The 12,989-nt window shown below is 32.1% G+C and overlaps 3 protein-coding genes across 4 annotated transcripts; all 3 read left to right on the top strand.

Annotated features, from left to right (window-relative positions):
- Positions 1-4,163: 4,163 nt before the first annotated feature.
- Positions 4,164-5,017, top strand: LOC143186942 (protein Nazo). The gene is made up of 2 exons (XM_076390828.1): positions 4,164-4,560; positions 4,666-5,017. The coding sequence occupies exons 1-2, from the start codon at positions 4,401-4,403 to the stop codon at positions 4,932-4,934; spliced, it is 429 nt and encodes a 142-aa protein (XP_076246943.1). The 5' UTR covers positions 4,164-4,400; the 3' UTR covers positions 4,935-5,017.
- A 2,594-nt stretch (positions 5,018-7,611) lies between these two features.
- On the top strand, positions 7,612-9,421 carry Ip259 (NSA2 ribosome biogenesis factor-like IP259). Of its 2 annotated transcripts, none has more exons than XM_076390606.1 (2): positions 7,612-7,691; positions 8,502-9,421. In XM_076390606.1, the coding sequence occupies exon 2, from the start codon at positions 8,566-8,568 to the stop codon at positions 9,343-9,345; it is 780 nt and encodes a 259-aa protein (XP_076246721.1). In that variant the 5' UTR covers positions 7,612-7,691; positions 8,502-8,565; the 3' UTR covers positions 9,346-9,421. The 2 variants fall into 2 exon arrangements, with proteins under 2 accessions (XP_076246721.1, XP_076246720.1); XM_076390605.1 differs by lacking the exon at positions 7,612-7,691 and adding an exon at positions 8,056-8,212.
- On the top strand, positions 7,669-10,821 carry Rps27a (ribosomal protein S27A). The gene is made up of 4 exons (XM_076390608.1): positions 7,669-7,691; positions 9,556-9,681; positions 9,737-9,954; positions 10,624-10,821. The coding sequence occupies exons 2-4, from the start codon at positions 9,579-9,581 to the stop codon at positions 10,771-10,773; spliced, it is 471 nt and encodes a 156-aa protein (XP_076246723.1). The 5' UTR covers positions 7,669-7,691; positions 9,556-9,578; the 3' UTR covers positions 10,774-10,821.
- The last annotated feature ends 2,168 nt before the right edge of the window (positions 10,822-12,989 follow it).

The following is a 12,989-nucleotide window of genomic DNA, read 5'->3' as shown; positions in this document are numbered from 1 at the left end:
ACAAACGGCTTTATATGTGAGTGAGTGCTCTCTCTTATACATTTCTTTAGAACAGCATTTCAATTGCATTTATAAAGTTAATTGTATATTATTCCATTTCTATTGTATTGTTAGCTGGAAAGATATCTGCTTTTATCTCAAAAAAGGATATCATATAATTATACTTTTGACGAAATATAAATTCTGTCAAATATTCAATGCAGTGGTAATTGCATGTTTTGTAGCGTGGAATGTTAGCCCATATTTCTCTCTGTATACGTGTCCGCACTTGATGTCAGAACTTCAATAATAATGAAGTAAACAATGTGGTCACGAAATATGTTACACACAACTATAACATTTATTTCTTTATACTATTAAAATGTTGTCATTTGGTGCTAGAAGCGAAAATCAGGATTGGTCAGTACTAGGTGCCGGTCGGTACTGGGCAACCTTCCCCTAATATGTAAAAAAAGCTTAGGGAGAGAATATAGAAAACAGGCGCTAAAAGAAACGCAGGTGGACATGTGTTAAGAAAGTGTCCTTACTTTTATTTGCCTGCATCCACCTTGTTTGCTAAATTTGAGTGATCACATAGCTTTCCCATAAAGGCACCATCGATGCTGCCATCTATCTGGTATTGTAGGAATATACCTATTATTTACCTACAGCTATTATTTTATTTAATAAAATACAATCATTTTATACAAACACTATTCTTGTCATTCGTATATATATTATTAGCCTGCAGAATTTTATGCAAATTCACGTTTTCATAAATACAAGTACTTACATAACACCGCATGTTGTAGGTATATCTTTTAAATTTTCCTACAAGATTGAAAACATTGCAGGACTTGTTTTGGAGTTATAACTGTTATAGGTTTGTCTGTTGAATATTGAATATTTCGGCAAGATTGCAGTAATGATTCTGCAATATTTTGGGCAATTATGTTGAGATATCATGGAAACATTGAGGCAAGATTTGAAAAATACCTATACCGGATATACAACGTGCCCCAAAACTGATGGTACATGTGGAAAGGAGGTGATTCTATATGAAAAAATACGTCGAAAATATAGATAAACTTTTTTGATATCGTGCTTCATTTTTGAGAAAATTGAGTTGGAATTATGGTCGGGTGCAAGCGGACGAAAGTACAGCTTTAGGTGCTTGATGGACACACGGGTTAAAAGGAACACTCTTGGTCTGACTACTGACTGCCTTATGGTACGCTAGAAATATTCCCCTTTCCTTGTTCACCTCTCAAACGTCTAAAACTGTATTTTTTTGGGACATTTACACTTCGGGATGTTCCCTTGTTAGTTTAATTTTGGTTACAAACGTCATTAAAGCAAGAAATTTAAAGGCCAAACTGTGAAGAACCATTTTCGCGTATCGACTTGATTTTCGGAGAGCCTACAATGAGGATAAAGGCCTTTGGGGAAAACCCAGGTATCTAATAACACTAGGTGTTGTGGGGGATCTTCGACGAGTTTTTAAAGAAGCCGCAGTTACTTTTTCGGCGGACCTTCGCATCGAACGTTTCTGCCGATATTCATGATACGTGCAGAGTTTTCCTACAAATCTAGTCCTTTTCTCTCGGTATTCCTGTTGCGTGTGCGGTTTTCCTTTAAATTCTACGCTAAGACTTCTAGTAGTGTGTGCAGTTTTTTCGTGTATGGATTTGGAGCAAGAAAGTAATCGGAGGGTGGACATATTAACCCTTTCTGTCTCATAGTGAGTGTTTTGAGTTGGCCTATGGATTGCAATGAATAAATAAAACTATTATTATTCAATGATATTTATCAATTTTGCCTCAATTTTGGATCGTGTAACCTTGTCTAGTGTCGTAAAATTTTCGATCAGTTGTTCGACGGCGAGTGACCTCTCTCCTCCCTTCCGTTAGTGCTATATTACTATTTGAGCAACTACTAAGACTGCTCAAGACGATAGCCCAGGCACGGGCAATCTTTCCTAGTTCGGGGGTTAAATTATCATTCTGTCTCCGAGTTAAGGGCCAGACCAAATTATTAAATAAAACAAATTAATATTAAATGAATTAAAGCAAGTTGCTACTTCATATTTTCTACCAACATGAATCAGACATACTTTGCTGAAATAAATAAGGGTCGGATCAAAAGAAGTGGAAGGTCGGATCCGGCCCGCGGGCCGGGGGTTGCCCATATATGCGGTAGCCCATTTTGCCTTTACGATGTGCTAGTCTCTTGAAGCTCCTATTCGGCTCAGAGGTATTCCGGCCTTAAGAATGAGTGACTCACAGTCATGCACTCTAAAAAAGGTATCACACCGTACGCAAAAACGTTTACGGACATATGTGCAATGGCTACATGAACCTTTTCCATTGTCTACGTATGTAAAACACGTCCTCCAAAAATGTCTCACATGTTTGTAAAAGTTCGCCAAAAGTAGTTGCTGCTGCCCCCCCCCCCCCCCCCCCCCCCCCCCCCCCCGAAGAAATATTTGTTTGAGCTGAGTGTAATTGCTGGGTGTAAAAGTACATTCGCATCACTTAATCACTTGCAGTGGATGAAGTTGGCTATAGAGTGAATGTAGTAATTTTGGAGCGTAGTTGTTTTACTAATAACAAAAGAAGGGTAGTGAAGATTTGAAGAAGAAAGATCGAGAGATGTTATAATCCATGATTTATTGATTTGTAATATTTAATCTATAATTGTATGAGGATTTTAAATATATTTGTTTGATTAAAGAAAAAACTTCAGCATCACAAATATTTCTATTGGAGACCTAAAATTCCCTAGCAATTCTCTAACCAGTACACAGTGTTGCTTCTCCCACTCCACTGCACGAAGCACGACGGTGGAAGGTTGGAAGCCGTCCCACCATTCTACCTTTCTTCATTCCTTCAAACGGAGATTCAGTGATTATTCTAGTGTATTCTAGCAACGCTGGGTGGGGATGAACTGGTGAAAGTAAGAGGCTCTCGCCGACACTACACGAGGTAAGGAGTATGAACATGTTCAAATTTTAAGCGTTTTAAAAATATTTTAAAAAATAATTTCTTTATAGAAGTAGATTTATTATAACTCTATGAATCTTCCTCTACGTATTGATGCAAATATCAGCGGAATTAGTACATGTATTATGAAGAAAACAGCCTATTAAGCAGCGCATGCGTAAGCAGACGTCTAGTGAAATCTGGTAGAATGTCTGTGATTATAAATTCCTAGCCGAGTTAGATAGAGGAAGATAGATGTATTTAAACGTGTGCGGATGAGAAAGATGTCGAACGTGGTTTTTTAAAGTCAATATACATTTAAGAGTGTGGCAACACTGTTTAATCAAAGTGACTATGGATAGTGCATTTGAATAATACCGCGAAACTTCTTGAATGATATATGTATATATTAATTTAATATATTACTTCTTCAATAATATTCACGAAATGTATTTCGCATAAATAAAAATATTTATAAACTACTAATGCTACACTTAGTATTCTAAACATAGTATGACTTTCGTTTGCCGTGCGTGTGGTTTGACAGCTAAGGTTAGAGATAGAGGTTATCTTGTTTTTCTGTTTCTGACTGTGTATTTTGAACAAAGGTAATAAAATACTCTACATGTTATTAATCTAATTTGTCAAGTTCATTTCATAATTCTATTCATTTAGATATTACTTATTGGTTCACAAGCTTTTCTATTAATTGACGGTTAAAGTAGAAATTTTTGTAAAATAAGCATCGATTGACAATTAAATTACAAGCTTTACAAGCGAGTTGACGAATGAAAACTGTTTAATTCCTTTTGGCTGAATGTGTACGTGTAACATATGTACGTATTATGGTGAACAAAATTTAGATCGTAAAAAATTTGGATAAAAATAAAGAAGAAGAATCTTGACGTTTTTGTGTAATCCATGAGACGATATTACGATATCTCTCTTATACGTGAATCAATTTGATTAAAATTGGTCTCATTCGAAAGCTCCTATTCGGTTTATATAACAAACATGCCTTTAAATTTAAAGCATATCATAAGCGTATTAGGATATTGACGAAATAAGTTTGGATAAGGTTGAAATACCCGGTTTTCAGAAAAAAGATATCTTAATCACTTCTAATGTTTAAATTCGACTGTAGAGTGCACTTCCGTCTTTTGGATAGATTTGTTACTACCCCTACCCCAGCCTACAAAAGTACGAGAGGGACAAATCTTCTACCTGTTATCCTATGCATCGTCCTTTACAATCCTTGAGACTTTAGATCTTACAATTATAGATCTATCGGTCCATGTGACTAATTTAGTGACATCCATGACAATTCATGAGTGACATGTGAGATGTGATTGCATGTGACGTTTGGCGTACGCGAATTAGGGACAGAGAACGATATTGTTTTGTTTAAGCTGGAATCAGTCGATAAGTATTAAAAGTGCTATGTCTTTATCAACAACAGCTTTATTTGAAGAAATCGTAACACTTGAAGCTGTTCAACGTATGCAAGTTTCTGTTAAATCTGCAGTGAAATATGGGACTTTAATTGGAACAGCAACAATAGTTTCCGGTATCCTTGGTGGACCTGTAGGACTCGCAGTTGGTAAATATGGTTTTTTTTTATGTATTTGATTATAATCTTCAACTATTTCACGAATATTATAGCATAAGTTGTAAAATAGAACATTATAAAATTTTCTATTTTTAGGTGGTGTAGTCAGTAGTTGTGTAGCAGGATATGCGTCGCGGAATACATTACAATCCGTTCCATATATACTTCTTCATAAAACCAGTCCACAACAAAGAAAAGAATTAACAGAAAAAATATGTGATCTGTTTAAATCACGACATATAAATATAAATACAATATATGATTTTATACTTGCTATAAAAAATAATGGACAATTAGAAGAAGCAATAATACAAATATTAATAATGTTTCTAACTTCTGAAATGGGTTTAAATGTTAAAGTATAACTAAATTGAAATATTATTAATTACTGTAAATAATCTAGTAAATTGTATTGTATTATTAAAATTTGTATCAATTTTATAAATCTATGCATAAAATATAAACAATAAACAACTTGTATAAGTTAATAAATTCTAGCAGAACCTTGAACTTCCATAAAAAATATATATAACTGCAACAAGAATCATACTATAGTACTGTACAAAACGAAGTACTCAAAACATTCATTCATTGTTAAATATCATTATTATACCCATATATACAGAAAATTATAAACATAAATATTCCATTTTTTCTTCCATTATTCTAATTTCCTGTATTCATGAACAAGAATAAATTTACTTAAAATTAACAGTTTTTAGTATCTAGTTGTAGCTTCATTGTGATTATTTTAATGCTAATATTGTTACCAAATTTCAATGAATTGCATTGACAAAATTGTTTGCTTTTAATTTTATATCTAACAAATAGCTTTCATCATTTTCTTAGATACCAATAGTATTCGTTATTCAATTGTATTATTACATTCTACATGCATACAAAAAAACATAATCATTATATTGGTGATATACGGTAGTCTATAAATAATATTAATAATTGATAGTTGAACGACAATGGCAATGTTTGAAATGTGAATTTTTTGCTTACTTTTATTATTACATGTACAGGGCTGGTAACTATGAAAATGGCTGAGTTTAACTGGATACCCTCAGAGTACTGGCAATATTTATTGTAAATGTTGTTAGCATTGTAAGTGCTGTCAATACTCATTAGAGTTTTTAGTTAAACTGTTCACCCTTATAATATAATCCATAATATAAATCAAATACTTTTAAACTGTATTGATATGAGATAAGAAAGGGAAGAAAGGCTTCTTCTTTGTTTTTGAGATACAACTTTGGTAAAGGCACTGAGAATAGTAGATACATACAAGCAATACAAGCAGTACGTAATACAAAGTCGTTCTAGATTTAGTTAACCTATTTTTGTGAAAACTTCAAGACCATTTTTTTTTCTTGCATTAAAGAATGTTATAATCTACACTACATAATAGAATTATGGTATAGTATGTAATATTTAAATTATGTATTAACAGAAACAGAATGCGTTGAGAAAAACATATGATAGCAAAAATATAGTTGTCTATACAATTGTTAAATAAGTAAGATAAATAAGAATTTTTCTTAAAGTACTTTAAAATATTTAATTTTATAAATAGTGTTTGAATTAAACCGCTTTGTTATCCCCTGTATCCGTTTCCGTTGTCTGAAAATGGCTGAGTTGCCTGTCCAATTTTTCCTTTAAGGGATTATAGTCAAAATTTTATTCGAACAATATTAAGAATAAATTCTTTGAATTATATTTTATTCTAATCATCTTTAAGTGGAAAGTATGAATGAAATGTAATAGAAAAGTATACTTAATGAGTGAAAAAAAGAGAGGAACTAATAATTGTGAGAGTTTGAAATTGTTTAAAACCATGGACATAGGAATATAGAGATGGAGCGTATCGCTGCGTAGGGAAGCCATTGTGGAAGGGCGACGAGGTAAATTGTGCCTAGATTTTATTGGCTATTGCTTGTTACAACAGTCGAACAACAAATATCTTGCGGTTTATTCAATGAATTGATAGAAAGAAAATCTTTTTCAAGCCTACGAGTAGTATAATTGATACTGCATTTGTTTTAGTTAAGTAAGTTACCTCGAATGAATTAATACTTGTGAACTTTTTAGCGTAGTTAAGTAAATTAAAAATATTTATCACGGAGTGACATGTTGTACAATATTAGAAATTAATGTTTTAATTGCAAAAAATTGATTATTTTAATAATCGAAGATGTATATTTTTGTCCAGTTTTCATTAAATATAAAATTTACATTCATAAATAATTATTACACTGTAAATTTTTATGTAATTTATTGAAAATTTTGATATACAAAAACGTTTTGACTTCATTAATATGCTGAATTATACAAAACACCGACAGTTAAATACCCTTTGTAGTATTTAAAGGATGAAATAAATTTTTAATTAAGCTTCACTTCTTCAATTTTATTTCTAAAAATAGCAATTTGCATAAATATCCACACTTTAATAATTATTTTGTTGGTATTATCTCAGATATCTACATTGCTTTTACTGTTTTCATAATTAGCGGTACAGAGCATGCGTAGAAGTGTAACCAATGAAATTTAGGTACAATTCCTAGTGAACTTTTCCCCTCAATTAAGTTTCGCGGCCTTCGTCCATAGACTATGCTTATGTTGGTTCTTATATTTCTATAGTCACGTTTGAAACAGTCAACTCGACAAACGCAAAAGTCATGGCAGCAAGATCTCCCTTACATTAAAGCCGGGTCCGTTTTGCATTGCGAGTACTGTGAACATAACGTAATCACGATACTGCCAATAGCATCCTATTTCAAGAAAACGCTATTGGCAGTTATTGTGATGACATCATGTTCGCACTACTCGCAGTGAAAAATGAAACGTTATCTAAACCGTGACATTTAGCTATGGATAATCGTTAAACTTCTTCAATTAATAGATGAAATGATATTTAAATAAATTCAATAATCTATAAAAAATATTTATTCGTTATTCGAATGAAATTATGGCATGCTTTGTATTTACGCTATAGTACGTCCAACTCTTTAAGTTTAGGTCCACCAGATGGCACTAGCTTTGTTTCACGTTCTCATTATTTTCATCCGTATCTAAACCTTTCAATTTCTTTTCACATGGGACGGGCATAGTTGAAGGTAAGTTAGTTTAGCGACTTAAAAGTTATTGAAAATTGATAGTTTTTTAAGTACAATCTTTGTTCAATTATGTTCTATAATTTATATAAACATATTTACGAAGTTGGTGATATGTACAATATGTTATATTTCAATGTTTCTTCTGACGTGAAATAAGGTTAAACACATGGCGCGTTGCAATAAATTTGATTTTACGTCAGTTTTTAAGGAACCCATACCAAATAGAGCAGACAGTTTTAATTTACTTCGCTTAATTTATTGAAACTGCATTCTGACAATAGATTTTTAGCGAAGTAATTTTATATGAAACAATAAATTAATATTTAATATGTTATAACCTTTAAATCAACGTTTGTCTACATATTGTTAATAGGAAATAGATGAATAAGTTTACATTTGAGTCTCGTTACAAATATACGGGAATATAGATACTAATAAATATATTATTGGGCATAAATTGAATTTTATGATGTGAAAGTGTTAATGGTTTAGCTTAAACAAATATATGAAAAAACGTCTAGGTAGGTGTATTTCATTGTATACTTTATTTTATATTTCATGCTGTTTGTTATATGTGGTTGATTGTATTGCATACAATGTATAAAGTATTGTGTTAAATATCCATGGACATTTTGTTTTGTTTTCAAAATTCAGTATGACTATGGATATTTATGTCTACTAATGTTTTTTAAATTCTATTAATTTTAAAGTTAAAATTCAAAAATATATTTTATAATATTTTTATAATAAGTTATTAATAAATGCAGTAAATATTCAACATTGTTTTAGTTAATATTTCCTTATTTTCAGAAACTTTAAATTACGAAAGTAATACTTTTTATAAATAGAAGTTTATTGCATACACTAAGTAACAATGCCGCAGAATGAATATATTGAGAGACATCGTAAATTGTATGGGAGACGATTGGATTATGAGGAAAGGAAAAGAAAAAGAGAAGCTCGTGAGCCACATAAACGAGCTGAACGTGCTCGCACTTTACGGGGCATAAAAGCAAAAATTTTCAATAAAGAACGACGAAATGAAAAAATTCAAATGAAAAAGAAGATTAAGGCTCATATGGAAAAGAAGGTGGACCAAACATCAAATGATACATTAAATGGAGCACTACCTGTGTACCTATTGGACCGTAACGTTAAGAAAGATGCAAAAGTGTTATCAAATATGATAAAGCAAAAACGTAAAGAAAAAGCTGGTAAATGGGATGTACCAATACCTAAAGTAAAGTCACAATCAGAATCTGAAGTGTTTAAAATACTGCGAAGTGGAAAATCTAAACGTAAATCTTGGAAACGAATGGTCACAAAAGTAACATTTGTTGGTGAAAATTTTACAAGAAAACCACCAAAATTTGAAAGATTTATTAGACCAATGGCATTACGTTTCAAAAAAGCACATGTAACTCATCCTGAACTAAAAGCCACATTTTGTGTACCAATTATTGGAGTGAAAAAGAATCCCAGTTCATCCATGTATACAAGTTTAGGTGTCATTACAAAAGGAACAATCATTGAAGTAAACATCTCTGAATTAGGTTTGGTAACACAATCTGGAAAAGTGGTTTGGGGGAAATATGCTCAAGTTACAAATAATCCTGAAAATGATGGCTGTATTAATGCTATATTACTTGTATAAATTGTTATGATTTTATTGTATTATTTGATGTACACTAATTGAAAAGTTTCTAATAAAATTTGTGTCTAGATGCTAATATTTTGTTAATTATTCTCCTCATATTAATATTTAATATTTTGGGAATATTCGATTATTTTTAAGAATATCCATTAAAGAAATTATATAAATTCGTTATACGATAGTAGTTAATCTTTTTTTTATCCTTTACAGGTGTATATGTTCTTGACTTCACCATGCAGATCTTCGTGAAGACGCTTACAGGCAAAACTATCACTCTAGAAGTTGAGGCTTCAGATACCATCGAAAATGTTAAAGCTAAAATTCAAGATAAAGAAGGTAATAATGTGAAGTGTGTCATATTGAACGTTTTCTAACGAAACATTCATTTCAGGCATTCCACCAGATCAACAGAGATTAATATTTGCTGGCAAACAGTTAGAGGATGGTAGAACTCTGTCAGATTATAACATACAAAAAGAATCTACTTTGCATTTGGTATTACGTTTACGAGGTGGAGCCAAAAAACGCAAGAAGAAGAATTATTCAACTCCTAAGAAAATTAAACACAAAAAGAAGAAGGTTAAACTTGCTGTACTCAAGTTTTATAAGGTATAATGATATTTACAACTTTGCTTTAACAAAGCGAATATATACCGCGGTCGCTCGGGCGGCAAACTCGCGCTCTCATTGGCCGGTGTTTTTCGTTAATAACTCGTTAACGAAGCCTCATCTTACATTTTCGCTAAGGAAAAAGTTGTTTCAAATCACCCCCTGAATCACCCCTTTTAAGGAACTGCGACATTTTTGTTACACCCTGTATATATATATATATATATATGTACATGCCTGCATTTAGACACTTGTTATTTAATTCACTCAGTTTGATTAGCCACAACTACTCTTATTTGTGCTTATAAACAATGTCTCTGGTTGTAACGTTATTTTTGCACCCAACAGTTGATGTTAATTCCCGATATACTTTATATAGTATACTTTTGAACTTTGATTACAAATTTTTATAAGTAAGATGCTTAAAAATACTAAGTAGTGATTTGAATTACACCTAAGAAAGTCAGATTAAGGATTAAGATAAAGGGAAAACGCATACTTGCGTAGGAAATATTTATTGTGCAATTTGAAAACACTATGAAAAAGATGCATTATGTTATTGAAAAGTTACTGTATCTACAGTACATTTTGAAATATTTAATATGTTGCTTTTGTTCTGTATTACTTTTGCTTCTAGTTTTTCCTATTTACAAATTTTATATTAAACAGGTGGATGAAAATGGAAAAATTCATCGTCTAAGGAGAGAGTGCCCCACGGAACAATGTGGCGCTGGAGTTTTCATGGCCGCAATGGAAGATCGTCATTACTGTGGTAAATGCGGTTACACACTGGTATTTAATAAGCCTGAAGATAAATAAATTCAAAACATGTATCTTTACTTAAATAAAAAAATTCCATGAATAAAAGTGTATAATTTATTTTATATTTTCCTGTATTAATATGATTCATTGATGTGTGACAGTTAAGTAACAAAAGAGACAGGAAAACTACAGTCTGCTCTAGACTTTATAATGTCTAATTTTTTTAAGAAGAGCCCTGATGACCGGAACATCTAACTTTCGGTATTGCCACTTACCTAGTTCGTGAATGGTACGTTTTTCATGGAGCGTGCGCTCAATTCAATGGATCTTAATCAATTGTTTATGGCTTAATCGTACGTCCTTAGTTTTCGCTTATTCCCTATCTTCGTTTAGCGTCTGTAGATTTTCCTCTTCAGTGAGACCACTTACGCTACTTACAAGGGAAGTTCGGTGAATGTTAATCGCTGATTTTAATGAAACTTGGTACATTTATTCTATGGTCCTACCTAAGAATTTTGCCGTACAAAATAGCTGCCCATATGCACCTTTAAGGGAGAAACTACCCCTTTAATCCAAGTCGCCCTTTTCATTTCGGTGCTTATAGCTCACAAAGTATAAGCGCTATAAAAAAATGTTGCATACAAAAGTTTTACTGTTTTTCAAAACTTACAAAATGACTTTAAAACATTTTTGAAAAAACGAATTATTTATAAAAATTCAACCCCCTCCACCCATCTGTTTCTAACAAAAAATGTTTTTATTTCAGATAAATAAAGAGCTTTTTGTTGTGAATTCAGTGTTGTATAGCAATATACAATTATTCTATTTCTTGTATACAAAAACGTTGCATCATTTCTGTGTAGTGTAATATTCACCATTATTGGTACGGTGAATTGAAGTAAATATTCAATTATTACATTTTTCATTCTGATTTTCGGGTGTTATCGTTATCGTTGTTCGTTACAATAACCCGGCAATAATAACAAACCTTATTTTCTGACCTTTGAATGTTATCGATAATGCAATATAGTTTTTGTATACATAGACTTGTGTATGGAATAGCACAACTTGCATTGTAGTTGGCAGCTCTGAATGCAGGAGAAAGAATTAAAAGGGGAGACAAAATAGCAATATCAGTTAATTTTACCCATGATTTTTTATAATTTTTATTTATTTCAACATTAAAAAACGTACAATCAGGGAGTGACAGTAGTGTAGTATTTCGATCTCACCGTCTACAATAACGGAATAGGATTCCACAATACAATTCGAGATTATATTCTGTTAATTTATTCATGTATTTATTGTACGTAATTTTCACAATAATAATACTCTTCGTAAAAATGTTTAAAGCAGAAGTATTTTTTACACCAAGCACAACGAAGAATTGCAATTTCTCCGCATATGTAACACCTATGAATTTCGATATCTTGTTTTCCGAAACAATAATCAACTGGATTCTCGTAACGATCTAGGCGATCTTCGAGGTATCCACTTTTAAACCATGAATATTAAAACATATTATGAAATCTAGGCGAAGACAGCTGATTGTGAGTAAGAGATTGTAACTTTATAATGTGATTTCTTTGGTGCAAATTGACGTCGTAATTACGCAATACAATGTGATCAGATAAAGTTTTTACGAAATTCTTCCAAATTCGAAAACCAAGAATATCTAAGGGTTGTAGCTGCCCTGTTGTCATTTTGGTATTGTAAGAACAGTTACTTTCTTACTATGGGATACAAGCTATTGCACATGATTTGGGCAGTGTCCACTCCAAGAATCCAACAATAATACGCTTCGATCTTTCACTTATGGCAAATATACTTGTATGAACCAAGTTTTAAAATGATCGCCAGTTAATTTTCCAGATTTTGACGCAGAAACGTAAATATTGGGTAATTTGTATAAGGTACTAGTTACCACTGGTCCGAACTGTCTATTTGGTTCTTTCAGAACTAAATAGAGAGGTGAGAGTAACTTCACATCTGTAGAAATAGCTGGTTGAATGGTATAGCTGTGAGTAATTGCAGATGTAGGTTGTACGACAGCTTCTATGGTTCTTTGTCGCGTACAGCTAATGTCCGGCCAGAATGTAACTCTAAAATACTCCAAATTAAGGGGGCAGACTCCTTCGGGGCCGACTCCAAATCGATCGAAGTGCTGTTGCGAAGAAACGGGCATTAGTGAAAACATATAATTTATACATGAAACATTTTATAATGTGGCATCTAGCGTTATCTTGTTGAATTACAAGTGAGAAGTGCGAAGG

The sequence above is a fragment of the Calliopsis andreniformis genome, unplaced genomic scaffold, assembly GCF_051401765.1.
Source record: "Calliopsis andreniformis isolate RMS-2024a unplaced genomic scaffold, iyCalAndr_principal scaffold0022, whole genome shotgun sequence".
NCBI classification, from domain to species: Eukaryota; Metazoa; Arthropoda; class Insecta; order Hymenoptera; family Andrenidae; genus Calliopsis; species Calliopsis andreniformis.
The sequence above is the reverse complement of the archived record's forward strand: the minus strand, read 5'-3'. Positions and strand labels throughout refer to the sequence as shown.

Bases quoted from the DNA above. Each gene is read 5' to 3' on its own strand.
- Ip259 (XM_076390606.1), top strand. From the start codon at position 8,566: ATGCCGCAGAATGAATATATTGAGAGACATCGTAAATTGTATGGGAGA.
- LOC143186942 (XM_076390828.1), top strand. From the start codon at position 4,401: ATGTCTTTATCAACAACAGCTTTATTTGAAGAAATCGTAACACTTGAA. The intron at 4,561-4,665 runs GTAAATATGGTT...TTCTATTTTTAG, and splicing joins ACCTGTAGGACTCGCAGTTG to GTGGTGTAGTCAGTAGTTGT.
- Rps27a (XM_076390608.1), top strand. From the start codon at position 9,579: ATGCAGATCTTCGTGAAGACGCTTACAGGCAAAACTATCACTCTAGAA. The intron at 9,682-9,736 runs GTAATAATGTGA...CATTCATTTCAG, and splicing joins TAAAATTCAAGATAAAGAAG to GCATTCCACCAGATCAACAG. The intron at 9,955-10,623 runs GTATAATGATAT...TATATTAAACAG, and splicing joins CTGTACTCAAGTTTTATAAG to GTGGATGAAAATGGAAAAAT.